Source organism: Hypanus sabinus, chromosome 20, assembly GCF_030144855.1.
Source record: "Hypanus sabinus isolate sHypSab1 chromosome 20, sHypSab1.hap1, whole genome shotgun sequence".
Taxonomy (NCBI): domain Eukaryota; kingdom Metazoa; phylum Chordata; class Chondrichthyes; order Myliobatiformes; family Dasyatidae; genus Hypanus; species Hypanus sabinus.
In genome coordinates, this window is record NC_082725.1 from 45389087 (window position 1) to 45414201 (window position 25115).

At 40.2% G+C, this 25115-nt stretch overlaps 1 protein-coding gene across 1 annotated transcript in view; it reads left to right on the plus strand.

Annotated features, from left to right (window-relative positions):
* Nucleotides 1-3905, plus strand: part of rp9 (RP9 pre-mRNA splicing factor) — a 29724-nt gene extending 25819 nt beyond the window's left edge. Inside the window, exon 6 of the mRNA XM_059945418.1 lies at nucleotides 3399-3905. Coding sequence (XP_059801401.1) covers nucleotides 3399-3573 — 175 coding nt within the window. The 3' untranslated portion in view covers nucleotides 3574-3905. The remainder of the gene's footprint in view (nucleotides 1-3398) is intronic.
* Nucleotides 3906-25115: the final 21210 nt, after the last annotated feature.

The window sequence follows — 25115 nt, forward strand, 5'->3', positions numbered from 1 at the left end:
CCTGATGGCCTGATCTTGGATTTCTCCTTCCAATAAACCATTCACAACCTCCCCCCCCCCCCCCCCCCCATTCATCACTGACCTTTTACTTCTTCTAACCTGCCTATTGTTTCCCTCTGGGTCCCCTCCTCCTTCCCTTTCTCCTATGGTCCACTCTTCTCTCCTATCAGATTCCTCCTTCTTCGCTAGCCTTTAACCTTTCCTACCTATCTTGCTTCATCTATCATCTTCCAGCTACCCTCCTTTTCCCTCCCCCCAACTTTTTATTCTGGCATCTTCCCCCTTCATTCTCAGTCCTGAAGAAGGATATCGGCCTGAAACATCGAATATATTCATTTCCATAGATGCTGCCTGAGCTGCTGAGTTCCTGCAGCAATTTGTGTGTGTTGCTTAAGAAATATTCTTTCTTTGTAATTTTAGTAGGTTGTTGTGTTATTTGATAATGGGGCATACAACTAACATTTTAGAGGAAGGAAATTGGGAATGAGCAGAAGACCAGATTTGACATAATACACAGATCTGATGACAATGCTGGAGAAGGTTATGAAAATAAAGATATGCTAACCCACAGTGATCTGAAGATTATGAGGATATCTCTATTATGTAATTTTAAAGTTAAGAGATTTTAAATGCAAAGGATTTTTATTGAACTGTTGATGAATCTTGGCATTTGGTTTAACAACCACATGGGTTTCCTCTGGGTGCTCCAGTTTCTCCACACATTGTACGGTATGGTTAATGAGTTGTGGGCATGCTGTGTTGGCACTGGAAGCTTGCCAACACTTATGGGCAAACCCCAGCACAATCTTCAGACTGTGCAGGACATTGATGCAAAATGATGCATTGCATTTCATTCCATATTTTACTGTTTTCATATACGTATGACAAAGCTGAACTTCAGTCAGTGCAATCATGCCCTAATTTTTACATTTTATCGATAACTGTAAAAGCATAAAGTCTGTGACATGGGAGACTAATGCATAACTGGAAACACTTACTAAGGATTGTTTACCAGCCTGCCACATTGTTTTCAATTGAAACATTAAGATTAACTAAATGTGATTCTTGCTGTTTTATATGAATACTGTTTACTTGAATAGAATTGGTGCTGAAGGTTTCAGGAATTTATTGATCTTAATATGAAAAAGCACAATTAGAGTAATTGTAGAATAAAATCATAGAAACATAGAAAACCTACAGCACAATACAGGCCCTTCAGCCCACAAAGCTGTGCTGAACATGTCCTCACCTTAGAAATTACCTAGGGTTACCCCATAGCCCTCTATTTTTCTGAGCTTCATGTACCTGTCCAGGAGTCTCTTAAAAGACCCCATTGTATCTGCCTCCACCACCGTCGCGGGCAGCCCATTCCACGCATTCACCACTCCCTGCGTAAAAAAAAAAACTTACCCCTAACACCTTTGTACCTACTTCCAAGCACCTTAAAACTCTCATGCTAGCCATTTCAGCCCTGGGAAAAAGCTTCTGACTATCCACATGGTCAATCTCTATCAAGTCACCTGTCATCCTCTGTCTCTCCAAGGAGAAAAGGCCGAGTTCACTCAACCTATTCTCATAAGGCATGCTCCCCAATCCAGGCAACATTCTTGTAAATCTACTCTGCACTCTTTCTATGGTTTCCACATCATTTCTATAGTGGTATCTTGTTCATGAAGAACTTGTACTTACATGTGGCATATTTAATTGTGTAAAGAGAGATAAGTGTTAACAAGCAAAGTTTTAACTAAGCAAATGTGAAAAGACACCAAAAGATTATTCAGAGTTGGAACGTAATAAGAAAAATCTTAAAGGAGGAAAATAAAATGGAAAGGGAAAGGTTTTAGGAGCAAAATCAGATCTTAAAGCCTTAAGAAATAAAGGTTTGACTAGTTTTTTTTAGTTAATTCGCAACATATCAGGATTAAGTTTGATAATTTGATTGGAAAATTTAAATTACAAAGAAAAGGAGCAAATCATTGGAGGGGATTGCAAATATAAAGCTGAGACACTGCTTAAATGTGAGTCACTAGTATAGAGATGATAATGAGTGGGACTTGGTACACCTTATGATAATAAAAGGTTTAGAACATCAGAAAGGAAAAAACATAGTTTGGAATGTGTCAGAATAATGGAGTCTAGAGCTGGCAGAGGACAGATATAGGTCTTTGCAGTAAATGATCTGATACTAAGATCCATCTTTCTCAAGGATGAAACTTAGTGAGACACCAGAGGTAACAATGCATGAATAATGAAAATAAGCACTGTAGATGAATTTCTGACTTAACAAATTTAAAATAAAAGCAGCTGAGAGATTGACATTCCTCATCAACTGAATACTTAAGGGGAAAGTGGAGGAGAACAATGTGGCCAACTAGTTTGCAGACAAATTATGAAAGATGAAGGTAATTGAGTCAGGAAGAATGTTCCTTGTCACTGTGGCTGAACTTTCATTTTAGCAGATATTACTGGATGGATTTAACACACGTCAATGAAAGATGAGCCTTAATACAGGACAGTAGCAATTTTAAGAACTTTGGAAAGGAAAGCAAATAGAAGAGTACATTAGCTTGCAAGAACTGGTAGATTATGTCAAATTGAGTTTATTATGTGCATGGTAAGGTACAGTGCACTGAAAAACTTGAAGCAGCATCAGAGGCACACAAGTAATAACTAAGAAAGAACTATTAATATTTAATAGCATGGGAGTCACAAAAAGGAGGTAGAGTTGGCAATTTAGTGGAATTGGTTCAAGGGAGGAGGAAGTTTTGGTTTGGAGTGTGGCATGTATAGAAGGAAGAGAGAAGCTGGTAAAATATTTGTTCAGAGTTTTTACGGGCAATAAACTTAGAGGATATCTACTTATTAAACTCCTCTTCCGATTTGTATATTCTTTATTTGGAGAAAAAAAATTTTTTTAAACTTAGAGGAACTTTGAGATGGTCAGCTTGACAGGAAGGAAGTTGCAGAGGAAACTCGTGAACTGGTTCTTATGCTCCCTTTGGCTTCTTGCATGAGGGAGTGATGACAAATAAGAAAGCAAGAGTAGCTTATGACTGCAAGAGGCTAAAGAAGCTGGGATTTATCTTAGCACTCCAGGAGTAGTAAATGACTTTGCAGATAAGAGCATAGGTTTAATTGTGCTTGATTGGTGCTGACATGATAATGAGTGATTAATTGCCATTTTGTTAATGTCTACTTCCTCAGGATAGAAGGGAATTGAGATGGGGACAGTACTGAGAGGCAGGCAGGTTAAAAGTGAAAATAGTTTTAATAAGTTCCCTAACCTGATGGTTCTCATCATTGTGCATTAATTCAGAATCCCTGATCATTGAAGAAAAGACAATTAAAGTTGGTAAGGATATTAATTGAATTACATTGATGTGGCATTTTCTTTCTAGGATACAGCAGCTGAAACAGATGTTAGAAGATACTACTTCAGACAGTCAGAGTTGCAGTTCCTCAGATTCCAGTGAAAGGCACAAGAAGAAGAAAAAGAGAAAAGAGAAGAAAAGAAGGAAAAAGAAGAAAAAAAAGAAACACAAAGCTAAAAAATCAAGTGACAGTTCAGAATAAGGCAAAAAGACTTGAATGTTACGTATGTGATTTGTTCCCCCCCCCCCAGTGAGAAAAGGACTTCTATCTTACTTACAATATTTTGAGCAATATTATAAATATCACATTTTCAACAAGACTTGGAAGAAATTGCAAATCAACAAACTATGGCTTGTTATTTACAGGCCATATTTTACCTTCTGATCCTTAACCTGGTGTAGACAGATTAAGTACCAGACTGTGAGAATATTTCTATTTTCATAGATTAGGTGGAGAAGGACAGTACTTGATTCATGTACTAAAGAAATGCAAATGTATGTTGTTTCAGTGGAAATAAAAACAACTTCCCCACAGGCATGGTGAAAGCTTTTTTATTTTGTTTACTTATAGAAGATATTTCTAAAACTACAAGAACATTTGAGGGGAATAGGGACAATATTGGTATTGTGAGATTGACTAAGTTATTTGCAACTTAGAAACATATTTTACATAGCATTGATCAGTGTCTTACTATATGATGAAGGTTTACATTTTTTTAAGAATGTTTGGATTCCCATGTTCTGTTGGATGCACTCCACAAACATCATTAATGCTAAAATAATTTCCAAATTATTATCTTAGTTCTTCTGGGTTTTAGTAAAAAAGAAAAGTAAGAAACTGATGATGTTGATGTTTGCAGAATACTTAGACTTAAGCTGAAAGTATATCTGGGAGCTAATTACTGTAACAAGGCCAGTCCCACGTGCTAGTGTTTTTTTATTGTCGGGTACAGATTGCAGGGTATTATTTGAGCCTGTCTTCCTCAGTAACAGTGATTTCTCATGTTTTAAGCAAATTATCCACCTAATCTTATTCCAGTTATAAAGTTAGAAAAGTTTAATATATTGTTAAATATTTCATAAATTGAAATAGTAAAATTCTATAGTACTGTTAACAAAATCAGGATAATTTGACCAACATTTATCCTTTGATCAATGTCATTGAACAATATTGTCCTATCAATTATCTTTGTGTTCATCTTTAATCTTATCATGTACAAATTGCATACGGCATTTCTGCATGTTATTATAATGATCACATCCCAAATATTTTTACAGTATTTGGCTTTGAAGCAGATATATAAGTTGCTATGTAAATTTACCCATTCCTTGGCCTGCAAGGAGCAATGTTGTGGAAGGTGCATTTGTTACTTTTTAATCTGTCAAGCAATTTTGTAATTATTGCCAATTTTTTATACAATTTAAGGTAAGCATTCAAGGACTGAATAGGTAGTTTAGAAAGAATGGTGGCAAGGTGAGTGTGGTGTGGAGGAGGAAAGCTAGAATGAAAGCAGGTAGGGGGCAAGGCAAAAGAGACTAAGCAGAGATTTGCTGGCTGGATACATTTGCTCTCGATCCATACCGTAAGTGTAATGGCAGATCCTGAAGGCAATCCTCCACTGCCTTCTGTCAGAAAACAAATGAAATAAGTTTTAGGAATAAGTAAAAGAAAAGCCAGAAGTGGCAGCACAGTGCATGGTTTTCTTTTGTATGATGCTTTTGCTGGAATGGTTTGGATTTATCGCCTATTTCTACTCGCCTTAGACAGATGGTACTAAACTGCCATCTTGAACTTTTGCAGTCTTTCTGAAGATACCAACTCAGAACCCTGAGTAGAGTTTCCTTCCTTGAATTGAATTCCATAAACAAAGTCAATGTATTTGAAATTCCCACCATCAGTGAGTTTTGAACAACTATTTTCGTAATTAGGAAACTATTCTGAGTTGTCTTTGATCACTGGATGTCCATAGTAGCAACCTAAATGCTGTATATCAATGATTTAAATGACAGAATAATTGGCTTTGTTGCCAAGTTTGCAGGTGATACAAAGATTGGTGGTGGGGCAGTTAGTGTTGAGGAAACAGGTAGGCTGCAGAAGGATTTAGATTAGGAGAATGAGCAAGAGAGTTGCAAATGAAATACAATGTTAGAAAATGCATGGTCATGCACTTTAGTAGAGGAAATAAATATGCAGCCTATTTTCTAAATGGAGAAATTGCAAAAGGACTTGGGAATCCTTGTGCGGAACACCCGAAAGGTTAACTTGCAGGTAGAGTCAGTGGTGAGGAAGGCAAATGCAATGTTAGCATTTATTTCAAGAGGTCTCGATTACAAGAGCAGGGATGCGATGCTGAGGCTATATAAGGTGCTGGTGAGGCCTCATCTTGAGTATTGTGAACAGTTTTGGGCTCCTCATCTAAGAAAAGATGTGCTGGCGTTGGAGAGGGTTCAGAGGAGGTTCACAAGGATGATTCTGGGAATGGAAGGGTTATCATACGAGGAATATTTAACAGCCCTGGGTCTGTACTCGAATTTAGAACGATGAGGGTGGATCTCATTGAAACCTTTCACATGTTGAAAGGCCTAGACCAGGGGTGGGCAAACTTTTTGACTTGTGGGCCACAAAGGGTTCTAAAATTTGACAGGGGGACCGGACCAGGAGCAGATGGACGGAGTGTTTTGGTAATACACCTCATAAGAGAAAATAAAATATCATGGGATATGTAGAAAACATGTGCTTTAATTTCAATTGAAAATGAACAAATGCATTACAACAAAATATCTGTCTTTGAAGTCCCATGGTATTTATTGAAATGACTTAAAACACTGAAAATTAAATGAATAAAATACAGCTTTTTTTAATAGTAACAGTTATTATTTTAAAGGACTGAAAATTCTGTTATCCTTCAAGATATTATAATCATCACTCTCCTCCTGACTGTCTTTATTTCAAAAACGGTAGGAGATGCAGGTCTACTTGTCCTGCTCCTTCTTATTTAATTGTCCCCTGTGCCAAAACTCAACAACGACCAGCACAAAGACAGAATAGTGTCAGCGCGCCAGTATGCGGAGTGCGTTATTTGATCTGGAGCGCATTTTTTATTTTGAGAACGTACGTGCACCTGTACACTACTCATGTCCATCACTTAACAGAAATGACATGTAACATGTAAGGCTTATTGAAAAAATATTTTCAAATGCATTTTTTACATAACACAACGAAGAAACTTATTTTTAATTTCAGTGGGAACAGTGTTGTTGGTCTCCCTTTTCAGCCAGCGCATCAAAGTCTGGATTTAGTTTTGTTGTGGCAATTCTCAGGATGGATCTGAGGTGTTGGTGAGTTAACTTGGATCTGTGGCTGGCTTTGTTGATGTTCATGACGCTGAACGCCTGTTCACACAAATAGGTCGAGCCGAACAAAGAGTAAAGCGCAAATGTGGAGTAATACGCTGCACCTCAACAAAGGTCAATGTGTAGTGGTGTGAACATGCAGCGCTAAAATTACGACACGGAGTCGGTAACTGCAGTCGAAGAGAAAAACTTTATTCGAAATCCCCAGCCTCACTTTCAAGCCTCCCTGAACCTGCCCCCCCCCCCCCCCCCCCCGTGGCGCAGAGGCTCCAAAGCTCTGTGCTCGCAAATCCCCGCAGGCTATCTCCCTTAGCCGGAATGCTGGCTAATTGTGAGCCGGTTTGGATGTGCCAGGAAATAGGTCGCCACAAATGTATATAGAGTGCGTCATCTATTGGGAAAACGCCAGAATTGCGGGGAAAAAACATTAACAAGGTTTATTAATATAATTTCATCAAGTTCTGCGGGCCGGATTAAAAAGCTTAACGGGCCGCATATGGCCCGCGGGCTGTAGTTTGCCCATGCCTGGCCTAGACAGTAGATATGGAAAGGATGTTTCCCATGGTGGGCAAGAAGGCATAGCCTCAGAATAGAGGGGCATCATTGTAAAACTGAAATGCGGAGAAATTTCTTCAGCCAGAGGGTGGTGAATATTTGGAATTGATGACCACAGGCAGCTGTGGAGGTCAGGTCGTTAGGTGTATCCAAGTTTGAGCTTGCTATGTTCTTGATTGGACATGGCATCAAAGGTTACGGGGAGAAGGTTGGGGAGTGGGTCCGAGGAGGGGAGAAAGGATCAGCCATGATTGAATGGCAGTGTGACTTGATGGGCCAAATGGCCTGATTCTACTCCTATGTCTTATGGTCTAACATAAGCTGTTTAACATAATGCATCCACTGCAGCAGTAAAATAAGTCTCTATTTTGTTGTTCAACGGTGTGCAATGTCATGTGAAATCAAGGTAGGTAAGAAGTTATACATTTATAATGTGGCAATAAAATTAATGTTTTATCTTCACAGACGATGCAAAGTGCTTTAGAATCAATTATATAATTTGAAATCGTACTGTAAATCAGGTAAGCATTAGCCAAATTATACATTACAAAGTTTTTCAGAACAGCACTGTCAAAAATGATCAAACAATTTGGTTTTTGGCGATTGTTCAAGACAACTCTGTTATACTTTCAAATTGTGTGTATGACAATGTACGGTACATGAAAACTAAGAGGGTGGTCATGGTTATAGTCTAACCTGCATCCAGGATATCCTAAATATCAATTCACTGCACAACGTGTGTGTCGATTAAACTTCGATAGGCTGTACTTGCACATTAATCATCATAGAGGATCCTGCACACATGATGTGCTGTCTAAATGTGTGCAAAAGGTGCTGAGAAATTGCAATATTTCCATTATTCCAGTCTATACCTTGCAAAAATCATCGGTCACCCATTGACATGTGTCTTAATAATGTGCCCTGCCTGCCAGAACCAAGCCTAGGCTGAGGACCTCTCATGCAGCTCTCTGACCTAGTCTTTCCAGATAAAGCTTCAAGGCCTACAAATAAGAATGCAGTACTTCATTGGTACTGTACTGGAGGATCAGCATGGTCAATGAACTAAGAAATATCTGATGCTTGTAGGAATGAAAAGTAAGTTGTCATGGGGGACTTTAACTTGCATGTAGATTGAGTGAATTAAGTTGGTCATGGCAGTCTTGAAGAGGGCTTCACAGAACGCATCCATGCTAGGTTTCTTGAACAACAAGTTAATGAATTTCAAAGGAAACTGCTATTTCAGATCTAGTTCTGTGCGAAGCAAAAGGTAAAATTGATTCTCTTGGAAAGGGTGACTCAGAATGACAGAATTTCTCATACAAATGAAGGGTGCTTTAGTTTGAGCTAAAGTGAGTGTTTATGCATAAACAAGGGAGGCTGCAATGGGATAGGTGAGAAACAGTGGAAGACTTCAAAGAGATTTTTCACAGTGCTCAACAAATGTATATTCCCGTTTAGAAACAAGGGTGGGGAGAGCCAGCCTTGAATGAATAAGGAACCATAGTACTAAACTAAAAGCTCATGTATACAAAGTTGCCAAAAGTAGTGGAAAACAGGAAGATTGGGAAGTAACAAAGAACCACTTAACAAGCAATCATAAAGGAAAGAGAGGATAGATTATCAAAGTAAACTCACCCAAAATTTAAAGATAGACTGTGAAAGTTTTCATAATTAAGTGGAAAAGAGTGGTTAAAGTTCAAATAGATCATTTGGGAGATGAGAAGAGGACTTAATATTGGGTAATGTGGAAATGGTTGAGGCCTTGAATGATTATTTTGTTTCATTCTTGGTGGACACGTCTGACAAGCCACAGAAAGATGTTATGCATGTGATGGGAGGTGAGAGCCTCGATTATAATCGTTACTAAAGAGGTAGTGATGAGCAAACTAGTGGGTCTAAAAATAGACAAGTCCCCTGTATCTGTAAGGATGCATAACAGGGTACTGAAAGAAATGGTGAAGGTTATAGTAGTGGTAGATATGTTTGTGATAATTTACCAAACTTCCCTGGACTCTAAGCAGGTTCCAGGGGATTGGAAATCAGCAAATGTTAAGTCACTGTATATATAGATTCATGAAGGGCAGGCCCTGGAGTTCTTTGAGGATATAATGAGTGTATGGATGGAATGGAATAAGTGGATGTTGTACTGTATACTTGGATTTCCAGATGGTGTTTGACAAGGTGTTATATAAAAGATCTATCCATAAGGGAAGGATGCATGGAGTTTGGAGTACTGTAATGTATTAGCATGGATGGAGGATTGGTAAGCAATAAAAGACATAGAATAGGAATAAATGGGTGTTTCCCTGGTTGGCAGTCAAGTGCTGCAGAGGCCGTTGCTGGACCCACAACTTGTTCATGATATACATTAACAATTTGGAAGAAGGGACCAAGAGTAGCATATCTAACTTTGTTGATGATACTAAATTGAGCGGAAAAGTAAATAGTGTGGAGCATAAGGAGAGTCTGCAGAGATTATAGATAAGTGAGTGGGCAAAGGTCTGGCATTTGAAGTACAATATTGGTAAATGCAAGGTCAATCATTCTGAAAGGAAAAATAGAAGTTTGAGTTATTATTTAAATAGTGAAATTGCAACACACTATTGTGTAGAGGAACTTGAGAGTACTTAGGCATGAATCAGAAAAGGTTGGTGTGCAGGTGCAACAGGTTATCAAGGTTAATGGAATGTTGAACTTCATTGCTAAAGGGATAGAGCTTAAGAGCAGAGAGATTATGCTGCAGCTGTACGGGGTACTGCTGAGGCCTTATCTGGAGTATATGCAGTTCTGGGTTCCTTACTTGAGGAAAGGTATGGAGGAGGTTCACTAGGTTGATACTGGAAGTGAGGGGTTTAACCTATGAAGAAAAATTGAGTTGCCTGGGACAATTTAGGATGGAGATGAGCAGAAGCTCATCATCAGAGTGTGGTGAATCTGTGGAATCTGCCCAGGAAAACAGTAGAGGCTACCTCATTAAAATGTGTTTAATTTGCAGTTGGATAGAATTTGGCATCGTAAGGAAAATGAGTGCTATGGGGAAAAGGCATCTGCATTTCCTTGGGAGATGGGCACAGCCTATAGAACTGAGGCAAAACAATAGTGCAGTCATGGACTTTATCTGTATTGCAGAAGAGGAGGTAATTGCTATCTTGAGGCATATTAGGGTGGATAAGTCCCCAGGGCCTGACAGGATGTTCCCCCCCCCCTTCCCCCCCCCCCCCCCCCGGACCTCATGGGGTGCCAATGCAGTCATTACAGGGACTTGGGCAGAGGTATTTAAAAATGACCTTAGCCACAGATAAGATGCTAGAGAATAGCCAATGTTCAAGAAAGGCTGCAAAATAATACAGGAAATTATCGGCCGGTGAGCTTGATGGCACTAATGGGTAAATTATTGCAAAGTATTCTAAAGGATAGGAAGTAAATTTTATTCAAAGTTCAAAGCAACTTTCAAATTAAATTTTATTATGAAAGTACATTTACATTACCATATACAAACCTAAGATCTATTTTCTTGTGGGCAGATTCAAATATCAAATTCTAACAAATAGTAACTAACAGGATAAATGAAAGATCAACATAAGCACAGATGCCAACAAACAGCAAATTCAAATATAAATAAAAAGAACATAAGATACTGAGTCCGTAAAGAGAAATTATTGGTTGTAGGGACATTTCAATGATGGGACAAGTGAAGTTGAGTGTAGTTATCCTGTTTTATTCAAGAGCCTGCTGGATACAGTATTTAAGTATTTGGACAAACAGGGCCTAATTAGAGATTGTCAACTTTATGTCATGTCTAGCCAATCTTATTGAATTTTTTGAGGAGGTTACCAGGAAAGCTGATGAAGGAAAGGCAGTGGACATTGTCTGTATTTTCTAAGTCTCACGTGGGAGATCTAAGAAAGTTCAGTTGCTTGGCACTCAGGATGAAGCAGTAAATTGGATTCAAAATTGACTTGGTAGAAGAATCCAGAAAGTAGTAGATGGCTGCTTCTCCGTTTGGAAACCTGTGATGAGTGGTGTGTCGCAGGGATCATGCAGGGTTTGTTGTGGTTTGTCATCTACGTTAAAGATTTAGATGATAATCTGGTAAACTGGACCAGCAAATTTGTGGATGGCTCCAATATGAGTAATAACTTATTTAGGGATCAATTTTCATTTGATGTAGCTCAAAGTGCTTTACAATGGGATAAAGATGTTAGCTAAAAGCAAGATTAAATAAGTAGGTTTTGAGCTGGTGTTTAAAAGTGTCAACTGAGTCTGTATCCCTTATCGTTTTAGGTATTGAATTCCACAGTTTAGGAGCTTAGTTCAAGAAAGCTGATGTGTCCATTAACTTTTGAGGGAGATTGTTTAAATTTAAGAAACAGACAGAATAAAAGCTTGAAAAACAAGAGAACTTTAAAACCAATTCTGAAAGAGACAGGAAGCCAATGCAGAGTAGCTAGGATATGAGTGATATGCTCCCTCATCCTGGCGTTAGTTGAAAGTCCAGCAGCAGCATTCTGAATGAGTGAAATCTATCACTAGATTGCTTTAAAAGGCCATAAAAAAAAGTGTGTTGCACTAATCTAGTCTATTTGATATAAAGGCATGAGTTAGTTGTTCAGCATCATATGTGACAGAAATAGATGGACCTTTGCAATATTTCATAAGGGTAGAAGTGTTGCTCTGCTCACTTTCCTTGTGTGGGATTTAAAATTCAAATCTGAATTAAGGATAACACACAGAATTGTTACTTCAGATGTTACAAGGGGAGCTAAGTTCCAGACTTGCTGCAAGTTTAGCAAGAGTTATATCTTTTTTGGCTTTGGGACTAACCGATGATGTAACCACTAACCGTACCAGATGTCTGAGAAGATTGGGTGTAATCACCACCAGGCTCATCTGATATATGTCATCTGCATAACTGTGGAAATCAAATGTAAGCTGTCTAATAATTTATCCAAAGGGGAGTATGTATAAGGAGAAGAGTAGGAGACCACGCTAGTTTTCCTGGGCAACTCCTAAAGGTACATCATATTGCTTGGAAAAATAGGTCTCCAAGACTAGGCAAAAAAAAATTCTCTAAGACATGTAAGTGAAACCAATTAAGGACACTACCAGAGAGACCACCCCAGTTCTCAAGGTGGCCTAGGAGAATGTTGTGGTCAATTGTGTCCAAAGCAGATCTCGGGGAATTAGAACTGAGACCCTGTCAGCGCCAGTGCAGAGCCTAAGTTTGCTGACAATTTTGGTAAGGATGATCTTTGTGCTGTGGTTTGCTCTAAAGCCTGACTGAAACTTTCCCAGAATATTTTTCTCATTCAGAAAGTTGGTGAAAGTGACTTTCTCAAGATTGTTGCCTAAGAAGGGAAGATTTGATATAGGCTTGCAGTTACCCATACCTTATTATAAGATTTGGCTTTTTAATTAGGGGCTGCAATTTTGAAGGCATCTGGAAAACTCCAATTTCAGGGAATGTGTTAAGAATTTTAGATAGAGCTCTTATAGATAGCAGGGTCAAGGGATATGGGGAGAGGGCAGGAACGGGGTACTGATTGTGTATGATCAGCCATGATCACAGTGAATGGCGGTGCTGGCTAGAAGGGCTGAATGGCCTGCTGCTGCACCTACTGTCTATTGTCTATTGAAAACACTTAAAAGAACGCTTAAAAAGTGTAGTAGGCAGGGATAGCAAGAAGAAGAAAATCTACATATGCTGGAAATCCAAGCAACACACACAAAATGCTGGAGGAACTCAGCAGGCCAGGCAGCATCTATGGAAAAAAGTACAGTGGATGTTTTAGGCTGAAACCCTTCATCAGGACTGGAGGAAAAAAGCTGAGGAGTAGATTTGAAAGGTGGGGAAGGGGAGAGAGAAACAGCAGGTGATAGGTGAAACTTGGAGGGGGAGGAATGAAGCAAAGAGCTTGGAAGTTGATTGGTGAAAGAGACAGAAGGCTGTAGAAGAAAGAAAGGATGGGGGAGGGAGGAGCACCAGAGGGAGATGATAGGCAGACAAGGAAAAAACATGAGAGAAGGACAAGGGGATGGGAAATGGTGAAGGGGGGATAGCAAGTAGACGGTTTATTCGTCGTTACAGTCTTATAGAGTTCTGAATCAGAAATACTTACACACTTTGATATGACTGCTGTCTTTTTACAACATTGACTTTCAAGGTCACCTGCATTTGTAGCTAAACTCTCCCTAATGGAAGTAATTTTATTGATTTAAAAAAATTGCAAATTCCTCACATTAGTGGTAAATGCTAGAATGAGGACGTTTTAAGTTGGGGCAGGTTTCAACAGTTGGTTAATAATTGAGAAAGATATTCTTGAATTGTTGCTATTCTCTGTAATAGTCTTTGGAAAATGGGCTCTTCTCGCAGAGCGTATAGCAGCATTAAAGGAATTTAGCTTTTCCTTGAAAATATTTCAATGGACTTCTAGCCCAGTTTTCTTCCTTTTTCTTTGTGCATGATCTCTTGAGTTTGTGGACAGAACTTTTTAATCATGGTGATGTTTTACTAAGTGATTTCTTTTTAACCTGAAGTGGCTAAGAATAATGTGTTTATTCCACCTGTCAAGATATTGTTGAAAGAATCAGCCATTTCATTTACTGGGCAGTTTAGATTACATGGGTCAGATAAACTAGCCAGCTCAGAAAATTCACATCGCATTGCAGCCTTAAGAAACCATTTTTAACTGTAATTTTTTTGTGGTCCTGGTTTACAGGAAGGAGGGTATCGAAAAGAACACAAAAATGATCAGAGTTAGTGGTTTCAGACAGACACATTAACAATATTTAATCTTTTGTCATTACAAAGTCATGTGTTGTTTCTAAGTCAGTGGGTGAGCTCAGTTACATGTTGGAAAGATCTTGGCTGTCCAGTAATTCATGAACTCAGCTGCATGGAATTCAAGTTTGAGCAATCATTAATGAGATTATTGAAATCCTTCTCTTCTCTTACCCCTGCCATGGTTTAATATAACACAGGATAAGAATTCTGAAAATTCCAAGAGAAGGCAGGTATTGGATTTAGAAGGTGATAAATGATGACGCAGAGGACAGGAATCATACCAACAAATTTTAAACGTGTACCTCAAAACTTGAAAAATTTTTGACGGACAATAGATTGCACCTAAAAACCTTTTTGAACATGGTGGCAAGCCCACCGCCTTGGCCACTGGGCCTTGAAACTGTCACAGTCAGGGGGACACAGTTCAGATAACTGGTTGTATTTTATATTATTTAGGATACAGCGCAAAACAGGCCCTCCTGCCACGGAGCCGTGCTGCCCAGCAACCCACTTAATGACCTACCAACTGGTACGTCTTTGGATTGTGGAAGGAAACCAGAGCACCCAGAAGAAACACTCAAGCACACAGGAAGAACGTACAAGTTTTCTGGAACTGAACTCTGATGCCTTGAGCTGTAATAGCATAACTCTTAACTGCTACGCTACCATGGCGCCCCATCAAGCTTTAACCAGGTCTCAGTCCAGAACATAAAATCAAGGTTTGTAGACATAAGGAAATCATTTAAGATAAAGGTCTTAATTGAAGGGATCTCACATTTAGAAGAGCCAGCTTAAACAGAGAAGCCTGGAGTGGTGTGACAGGGGAGGTACTGTAGATATTGAGTGCAGAAGGTTATTTCTGTGAACACCTTTTTTAGGTCAATCTGTGGGTCCCTCCAGTGACAATGGCCTGAATAGAATGGGTAACATTTACAGAACTAGTCGACGGTGCAGAAATAGTTCACAGCATCTCCTCATGTAAATTGTCAATCACCTGGGTTTGACAGAATGCAGTGGAATATGTTTGCAGATGTGGGGGAATAGAGGCAACAAGAAAGGCTCTCAAAGCTTGCAACAGACTCTGGACTAACCAGAAAAGTGGGCTGAAAAATGGCAGATGTGATTTAATGCAGACATGTGTAAAATATTGCACTTAAAGAAAACAAGCCAAGGTTAGACTTACCCAGTGAACAGTCATGCATTGAGGAGTGCAGTAGAACAAGGGGATCTGGGAATACAGATCTATAATTAATTGAAAGTGGTGTCATGAGTAGATAGGGTCATAGAGAAAGCTTTTGGCACATCGGCCATAAATCCAAGTATTGAGTACAGAAGCTGGGATATTATATTGAAGTTGTATAGGATATTGGTGAGGCCAAATTTGGAGTAATGTATGCAGTTCTAGTCACCTATCTACAGGAAAGATATTACTAAAATTCAATGAGTATAGAGAAAATTTACAAGGATGTTGCTGGGACTTGAAGACCTGAGTTATGGGGAACGGTTGAATAGGTGAGGACTTTATTTCCTGGAGTGTAGGAGAATGAGGGGAGGTTTGATAGAGGTGTACAATAATGATGACGAGGTAAATGTAAGCAGGCTTTTTCCATTGAGGTTGGTACATCTAGAGGTGGTAGTGTTATGAATGTACCACAGCTCTGAGGGGCCAAAGGGGCGGGAGCAGCCCCCTCCTTCCGGAGAATCGCAAGATCACTATTAATTCGGGTCTCGGACCCAGGAAATGAGAGACAATGCAACGGTTTTGGCCATTGTTCTTAGAGACACCTGTGTGAAGTGCATGTCCGTGCTACATGACAGCTACCATGGATATGGACACCCTCGGGCAATGTGGGGGTGGGGATTGCATCACCCTACTTTGATGGACATCTACAACTCTGCAAGTCAAGATAAAAGGGGACTGCAGGAGGCGGTACCCCAGCGACGCACCAGAAGGACACCATCGCTCAGCGCTCCCGTGCTAGCGGGAAGCCATACAAAGCCACGTGCGTTCCGCCTCTCCTTTGCCTGGGGAGCGGGTGGCTGATAACACCGAAAAGGACTTCGAACTAACAACGGGGAACCAACGGTCCACTGATTCAACGGAGTTGCTTCATAAAGACCCGGGCAAGTTTTTTTCTTTCCTCACCAATCTCTCTAAAACACGTGAAACCCAGCGATTCCCCAAAAGGCTGAAGCCTGTAGACTTCTGAGTGACTTTTATATCTCCAATGGACAGTATATTATCCCCAAGACAACAGTCGAGATTATTTTCTTAAGGATGCTTATTACTATACCTGCGCTTTAGATTGTGTATTGACGACGTGCATTATCTGAATGTTTGTATTAACCTTACTTTTGTGCCCCTTTATAAATAAAAACGTTTGAAAATAGTGCCATCAGACTCCAACGGACCTCTCTATCTTTGCTGGTAAGTTATCCAGTTACGGGATACGTAACAGTAGGTTAAAGATGAAAGGCAAAATATTTAAGGGGATCCTGAGGAGGAGCCTCTTCAATAAGAGGGTGGTATGAGTGTGGAACAAGCTGCCAATGGAAGTTTGATTACAATATTTAAAAGAAGTTTGGATAAGTACATGGATGGGGGGGATATGGATGGCTATGGTCCAGGTGAGGTTCGATGGGACTCGGCAGAATAACAGTATGGCATGGACTAAATGGGCTGAAGGGCCTGTGTCTGTGCTGTAGCATTGTATGACTAGGTGAGCTGAGTCCATGATCAGATCAACCATGATGGTGGAGCAGGCTCGAAGGCCCAGATGGCCTACTCCAGTTCCGAAAATGCGTATTGCGTCAAGACTCAAAACATTCAGCACTTTACCCATAGTATCACTGAGATTGTTACCAGTGAACAATTGATATTTGCATAAATTTATATTGCCTGAGAATAGCTTGAATTCTAACAGATGTTTAGTCATATTCTAATAGACGAGATCACTTATGTGTTTCAAATTATTACAAATGAGATGGCACAGATGTGCCAGTGATGAATCATACTGAGTGCTGACAGTTGGATTTGCTTTTCCTCATTCTTCACCAATTAATTTTGTGCTGGAAATTACTGTGCATGGAAGCATTGGGACAATATGGACCTTAGTCACTCAATTAACAAGACAAGCGTAGGCATAAAGAAGTAAAACAAAAAAGGGTGAATCAAAATCAGCTTGAATACATGAGAGGAATGGAAAGACTAAGTGGGGGCTGGGGAAAAAGACAAAAGAAAAATGTGTTTCTAAAGAGAACAATCAAAATAATTTAGTAATGGTAACTGTGCAATTATTTCAATTGCATTTTCACAGGACTACTGAATTCTGAAATATCAGACCTATTACTGAAAGTTTAATTTACAATTATTATACACATCCGTGAATCAGTTAAATTTGTGGAGAAGTCGATAGTAGCACCCCATTTTTTGAGCCGACTGATGAAGGAAATGGGCCAGTTATTTATGGCACTGTGGAACCCATGTCTTAATTTTTCTTACCATACTGTTTGAGTGTAACTTTGTTATTTTTGGCAGCAAGTTCTGGTCCATAATCCCTGATCAATACTAATTGGCAACAGAAAGGCCTAATGCAAGTATCAGTCCCTCAAAGTCCAAGAAAGCCCAGCAGCGCCAAGGACCAGTATTGATGCACTGACAGGCTACTATTTAAGTATTGGACGAAGGAAAACAGGATCATACAGAGCAACACACATAAAATGCTGGAGGAACTCAGCAGGTCAGACAGCATCTATGGAGAGCAACAACGGTCAACGTTTCAGGCTGAGACTCTTAATCAGGACTGAAAGGAAGGACTGGAAAAGAACCCCGAAGAAGGGGGTTGGGTAAGAGGGAAGAGTATAAGCTGGAAGGTGATGGGTGAAGTCAAGTGAGGGAGGAGTTGGGGGAAGGGGATTGAAGTAAAAAGCTGGGAGTGGTGGGCGGAAAATGCAAAGGGCTGAGGAAGGAAAAATCTGATCAGAGTGGTGAGTGGATGAGGGGAGAAAGGGAAGGAGGAGAGATACCAAAGGGAGGTAATAGGTGGGTGAGGAGAAAAGAAGGGGTAAGAGGATGGGAAAAGAGATAAGGGGAGGGTATAAAAATTATCAGAGGTTAGAGAAATCAACGTTCATGCAATTAGGTTGGGGGTCAAGCCAGACAGAATATGAGGTGTTGCTCCTCCAACACCTCGATGAGTAGCCTCCTTTTGGCAGTAGAGGAGACATTTCACAATGGGAATGGGGAGTGGAATTAAAATGGTGGGGTCTCCCAGTGGCCAGACTATCGCAGACAGAGCAGTCCCCCAATCTACAAACGCATATCGGGTCTCACTGGGAGCACCAGATTCAGCAGATGGCCCTGACCCGATGCCTCACCCGGAGGAAATGTTTGGAGCTCCGAATGGTGGTGAGGAAGGAGATAAATAAGCAGGTGTACCATGTACAGAGACCTTTAGAACAGTTGATATCAAAGTCATTGAGTCAGCTAGCAGTACTGATCCCAAAGGCGTAATGGGACATTTGCAGGAGAAGTGTAAATTTACTAGCAAAACAGATATCTAGAGCATTTTAACTCATAATATAATAAACATTTTTACAGACAGTAATAGCAACCTGCTTTTGACTGTCATCTACTGCCTAGATCATGTAACTGCATAGCATTTAAAAGTAAACGTAGCAGCTATTTTGTGACAACAGCCTTGATAAATTTTGTGGTATGCACTTGTGATAATTAACGTTTTCAGTGAGTACCTCATGCCTGATATTCCCTAATGGACATTTATAAGCATAACAAATATAGTGAACAGTTAAATATAAAAAATGTTTAAAAATGCAGATGTCCTGAAATTAGAACAGAAAATACAGAATGTAATATTGATTTGTGAGTTCTGCAACATGCCTAGATGGAAGATAGTGTGTTTAGTCAGCAGAACTGATGCCACTTTTAATGTAAGATCATCCCCTTAATTCAGTTTTTTTTCCAGTATACAGTTGGCAACTAGACTGGACTATCTACTTCTAGCATTCTCTTCTTCTATTCCCTACTCTGACCTCTTGACTCTTCTGCATATCTACCCTTGGTGCCCCTCCTTCCTCTTCTCCCATGGTCCACTGTCCTCTCCTATCAGATTCCTCCTTCTCCAGCCTTTTACCTTTCATCTTCGCCAATCAACTTCTGGCTAGTCCTCCATCCCCTCCCTTCCACCTTCTTATTCTGGTGACTTCCCCCTTCCTTTCCAATCTTGTGAAGGGCCTTAGCCCAAAATGTCGACTGTTTATTCATTTTCATAAATGCTGTCTGACCCGCAGAGTTCCTCCAGCATTTTGTGTGTGTTACTTCTAGCATTCTTGTTATAAACCAGATTTCCATCAACTATTGAGTTTTGCATCTCACACTCTCTTCTGTGCCTTTCATCTCCTATTTACACTTTATCCAGACAGATTAGCTGTAATTAATAAATATTCTTTCTCCTCACAAATGGTACCAACAGCATTAATATCACCTGGCTTGATCCCCACCGTATCACAAACATTTCCTTTCATCTTTTCTATCTTTATACTGTTCTGCAATTTAAAATATGCCAAGTTCCTTTTCCTGTTTGAATGAAAGGTCATTAACCTGAAATATTTATTTTTCTCTCTCCAGCATTTTATGTTTGTGTTACCGGAAATACAGTCCTAAAATATTGAAACACTGTTTTGATACTTTTATACAATGGATGTGATTTTTCATGCTCAACATTAATGGCTTTTGCATAGCTAAACAATTGAAACTATATGTAAATACAGTTTTATAATAATGTATAAAGCATGTTGATAATCTCAGTCCTTTTTCAAAGATTGTAAACAAGATGGCAAGTGGTTTGCTGGCCTTTATGAGGGAACTTACATACGGTATATAGGTAAAGATACCTTTCTGCAATTATATTGAGCCTTGGTGTCTCAGCACCATGTGTGTTAAGTACAATTTTGATATACATATCTAGAAAATGATATACATGGCATAGGAGGACAGCAAAGGTGCAGTTGACTAGTTCCAGGGACGTGGGTGAATGAATAGGATGGCACTGTTTAGACCAGAGTTCAGAATAGAAAGCTCTTCATACAGAAGGCAGTGAATTGTAAGCAGATTGATAGGTGTCTGCTTATTAGGAGATATGGAAGTGCAGCAAAAATATTGTCAAATCACTTAGAATTCCAATCTTTTTGCCATTTACTTTGTTTTTATGTTCTTATCACTCTCCTGAGAAGATTTTAAAAAATCTTTTCATGAAACTTTACAACACACATGACCATGTCGTCCAGAAATTAGATTTATTAAAATTAGTGAAGTTCAGTTCTTCAGAAACTCACTGAATTACTATTCAAAGTACCCATTCCATCTTAATTATTTTCAGAACTTCCAGGTGAATGACAAGATTCACAGTGTTATAAATGTGTATGAACAATATTAAGAAGCATAGAAACATAGAAAACCTACAGCAGAATACAGGCCCTTCGGACCATAAAGCTGGGCCGAATATGTCCTTACCTAAGAAATTGTCCTAGGGTTACCCATAGCCCTCTGTTCCTCTGAGCTCCATGTACCTGTCCAGGAGTATCTTAAAAGACCCTATCGTATCTGCCTCCACCACTGTCACTGGCAGCCCATTCTGCACCCTCACCACTCTGCATTAAAAAAAACTTACCCCTGACATCTCCTCTGTACCGTCTTCCAAGCACCTTAAAACTGTGCCCTCTTGTGCTAGCCATTTCAGACCTGGGAAAAAACCTCTGACTATCCACATGATCAATGTCTCTCATCACCTTAAACACATAAGAGAATGAGGGATCAATCTGGATCTAAAGGGTTGTCACAGTATCTGCCAGGAATCTCTGGAGAGGCCTCCAGCTCAACACAAGCTACATTTCACGTCACTGCACTCCACTGCCGAACTGCAGTTAATTATCAGTGGATCCAATTCCCATCCAATGACCAGAGCTGGAAAGTGTGGTGAATTATTTAGAACACAAGTGTTTTGTTTGAACTCAGTGTTTGACATCAGTCTTGTAGCTTGGTGTAACTTTCCTGTAGCTCTGCATTTAATAATGATCAAGTGTGAACTTCAGATGAAGCATAGTTAAAGGCTGGTGGTTCATTGGCCTGGGTGCATACACAGTTTCAGCCCTACATATCATCTTTACTTCTCCATTTTTGTTATAACTTAATTTTGATTCATAGAGCAATACAGCACAGATATATGACCTTAGGCCCAACAAGTCCATGTTGAGCACGCTTGTCAAGCATGGTGCCCATGCATCTAGTCCTAAATTGCTGCTTTGGCTCATTTCCCTCTAATCTCTACAATTGTCTATTTCAAATGCTTCTTAAATGGTACCTGCCTCAACCATTTCCTCTGGCAGATCATTCCATATACTCACCACCCTCTGCATGAAAAGTTGCCCATCAAGTCCCATCTCTCACCCTAACTCGATTCTCTCTAGATTTGGACTCCCCTGCCATGAGGGAAAAAAAATTTCTGTCATGCACCTTATCTATGCCCCCTTAAGTTTATTCTCCTACGCTCGAAGAAATAAAAGCCTAGTCTAGCTGACATCTCCCTATAACTCAAGCCCTCTAGACCTGGCAATATCCTTTCAAACGTTTCTGCACTCTTTACATTTTAGCCACATCCTTCCGATAACAGGGTGACTAAAGCCATGCATAGTACTCCAAGTGTGGTCTCTCCAACATCTTAAACATGTCCATACTTAGAATATAAACTGCTTGAATAAATTTGAAATATTTTCGGAAGCACTGTATTTCTACTGAGGATGCTTTGGATGGCGGAGGTGTGAAGTGGAGTATTTTTTGTGCTCAGAACATGAAGGGATATAGGGAGGAGATTGGGGCTGAGAGGGAAATTGGATCAGCCGCGATGAAATAGTGCAGAAGGATCGATGGGTCAAGTGGCCTAGTTCTACTCCTATAAATTATAGTCTTCAAATGGAAAATGTTGACAAAAAGTGAAAACTAATTTTAAAAATTTTTTATTGAGGAACTGCACAGAATAGGCTTTTCCAGCTCAACAAGCCGTGCTATCAGCAATCCCCCAATTTAAACCTAGTCTAATCACGGGATGACTTGCTACAACTATTTAACCTACAGAATGGTACATCTTCGGACCGTGGGAGGAAACCCAGGTGATCCCGGGGACAATGTACAAACTCCTTACAGACAGGGGTGAGTGTAATTTTTAAAGAAATGGATCCCACAGGGACTGGCCTGCATTACAGACTTTCAACATTCCTTTCAAATGTTACATTAATTGCAACATGCAATATTAATTTCATTTTCAAACAGTGATGGAAAGACTCTGCATCCTAGAAAGTGATGCTAGCAGTCAAAGATAATTTGAAGCTTGTATACACCATCTGCTGAATTATGCCTTATAATTAGCACCTGAAAGTGAGTTCAAAGCAGCAACACAGCTTTTAGTTTATGTAATGATAAATGGGAAGAGCTGATGCACACAAGAGTTTTTTATCCCAACAGTTAAAATTTAAATGTTCCTGCAGGGTGAGTGGGTGTGTACACATTTTTCATGATTTCCATTCCCCTAAGATTTTCTACATCCAATTTGACACCACAGGAATCACTATTTGCTCAGTGGCCACTTTATTTGGTACATCTGTACACCTCATTAATGCAAATTACTAATCAGCCAATCATAAGGCAGTAACTCAATGCCTAAAAGCACGCAGACACAGTCAAGAGGTTCAGTTGTTGTCCAGGCCAAACATCAGAATGCTGAAGAAAAGAGATCTAATTGACTTTGACTGAGGTATAATTGTTGGCGCCAGACAGGGTGGATTGAGTATCTCAGAAACGGCTGAACTTCTGGGATTTTCAGGCACAGCAGTTTCTAGAGTTTTCAGAGAATGATGTGAAAACAATCAAAAAAAAAATCCAATGAATGGCAGTCCTGTGGATGAAAGTGCCTTGTTAATGACAGGGGTCAGAGAAAAAGAGTCAGACTGGTTCAAGCTGACAGGAAGGCGACAGTAACTCAGATACCATGTGTGACAACAATGGTTTGCAGAAGAGCATGTCTGAAGGCACATCACGTTAAACCTTGAAGTGGATGGGCTACAGCATCACAGGACCACAATGGCCATTTATCAGGTACACAACGTACCTGACAAAGTCCTATGGAGTGTATCCCTTGCCTCAAGGAGCATCACTTCTTTCCAAAACTAACTTGGCTACAGATATGAAATTGATCATTCTTAGAAAGTGAGGAGAATTTATTACAGTGGCCACCATACATTGTCCAATTTCAACTGATGGGAATTTATTGTCCTACAACTGGCTGAACTGGTTATTCTGTACTTCCCACTGCAGATCGGGTTTCAGGAGGTCTATGCGAGATCTCAGATTTGTTTTTTTGAACAGCTAATAGCACTGTGGGTGTACCTACACTTCAGGGATGGCAGCAATTCGAGAAGGCAGCTCATCACCACCTTCTCAAGGGCAACTAGGGTTGGGCAATAAATACTGGCTTGGCTGGTGACGCCCATTTCCTGTAAATAAATAAAGGAAAGTGTGTCCCAAAGGCAAACTGAAAATACATGTGATGTATGGAGGCAAAACAGAGCTTTATGTATTGAAAAGTGGAGGGCCCGCACTTTTCAGATGCGAATGATTGAGAAAAATCCAACTAGACTGGCACTCAATCAAAGGTCTCAGTGTGGCATCATCAGGCAACTGCAGCCCAAATGGTTGCACTAACCAGAGACTGACACGGCTGCTTAATGCTAATGAGAAGGTGTTTGAGAAGGGGATTGGTAAACTCAAAGGCATGAAGGCCAGAATTGAACTGGATGAAACAACAACACCAAGATTCAATAAAGTGCATCCAGTGCCTTACACATTATGTCCTAAAGTGGATGCTGAACCGCAGAGCTTGGAGGTGTCTGGAATTCTCTCCGGGGTTGAGTGGAGTGATTGGGCCATGCCCATTGTCCCAGTGATCAAGAAAGGGAAGGCCAGAATGAAGTAGTGCTATAGGCATCCAAATGTGTCACAACTCGGGTCACGCTTGGGCCTTGTAAACTACTACCACCGGTTTCTCCCAAACATTGCTACAGTGCTGTTTTCCATTGAATGCTGGTGCACCATCAATAACTCATTCTGAGACGTAAAGGCGAGATATCAGCTTTTATTGACTGGAAGAAGGAACAAGCAGTGAGTGACCACCATACTACATCCTGGAGACTGAGAGGCCGGGCTCAGGCCTTGATCGCCTTTATACAGGGGTCTGTGGGAGGAGCTACAGGAGCAGTCAGCAGGGGCGTGTCCAGACAGGTATATGTAGTTCACCACAAATGCATTGTTGCAAACAGGAGCAAAGTGGGAATGGTCAGAAAGACGTGAAAAAGCACTCAAGGAAACAAGGAGACTAATAACATCCAATGAGCTACTCAACTGTTATGACCCATCCTTGCCCATCAGACTGGCATCCAACGCATCCCCTTGTGGCATTGGAGCTGTTTTGTCACACATAACGAAAGACTGATCTGAACGTCTGATTGTGCTTGCTTCAAGATCACTGACTAGCACAGAATGCAACTATGCACGGATAAACCCTTAGACTATTATGGGGAATAAAGAAGTTCCACCACTACCTCTATGGACAAAAGTTTACTCTACTGATAGATCACCAGCCCCTTGTATCCATTTTCAATCCCAGGAAGGGAATTCCGCTGATGATTGGTACCCAGTTACAATATTGGACACTGCTCCTAGGAGCCCACTCTTATGACATAGAGTTCAAGGGTGTCAAACAACACTGCAACACTGAAGGCTTGTCACATTTTCCACTGTTGGCAACTGAAGAAGAAAAGTCTTCATACTGTGACCCAGCAGAAGTGGTCCACATCGCATGGGTGGACCAGTTGCTGATACCAAATTCCAAAATACAAAGGGAAACGAGGAATGACCCGACATTGTCAAAAGTCCATGAAATCACCGTGCCAGGATGGCCAGCTCATGGTAACCCTACGTTTCC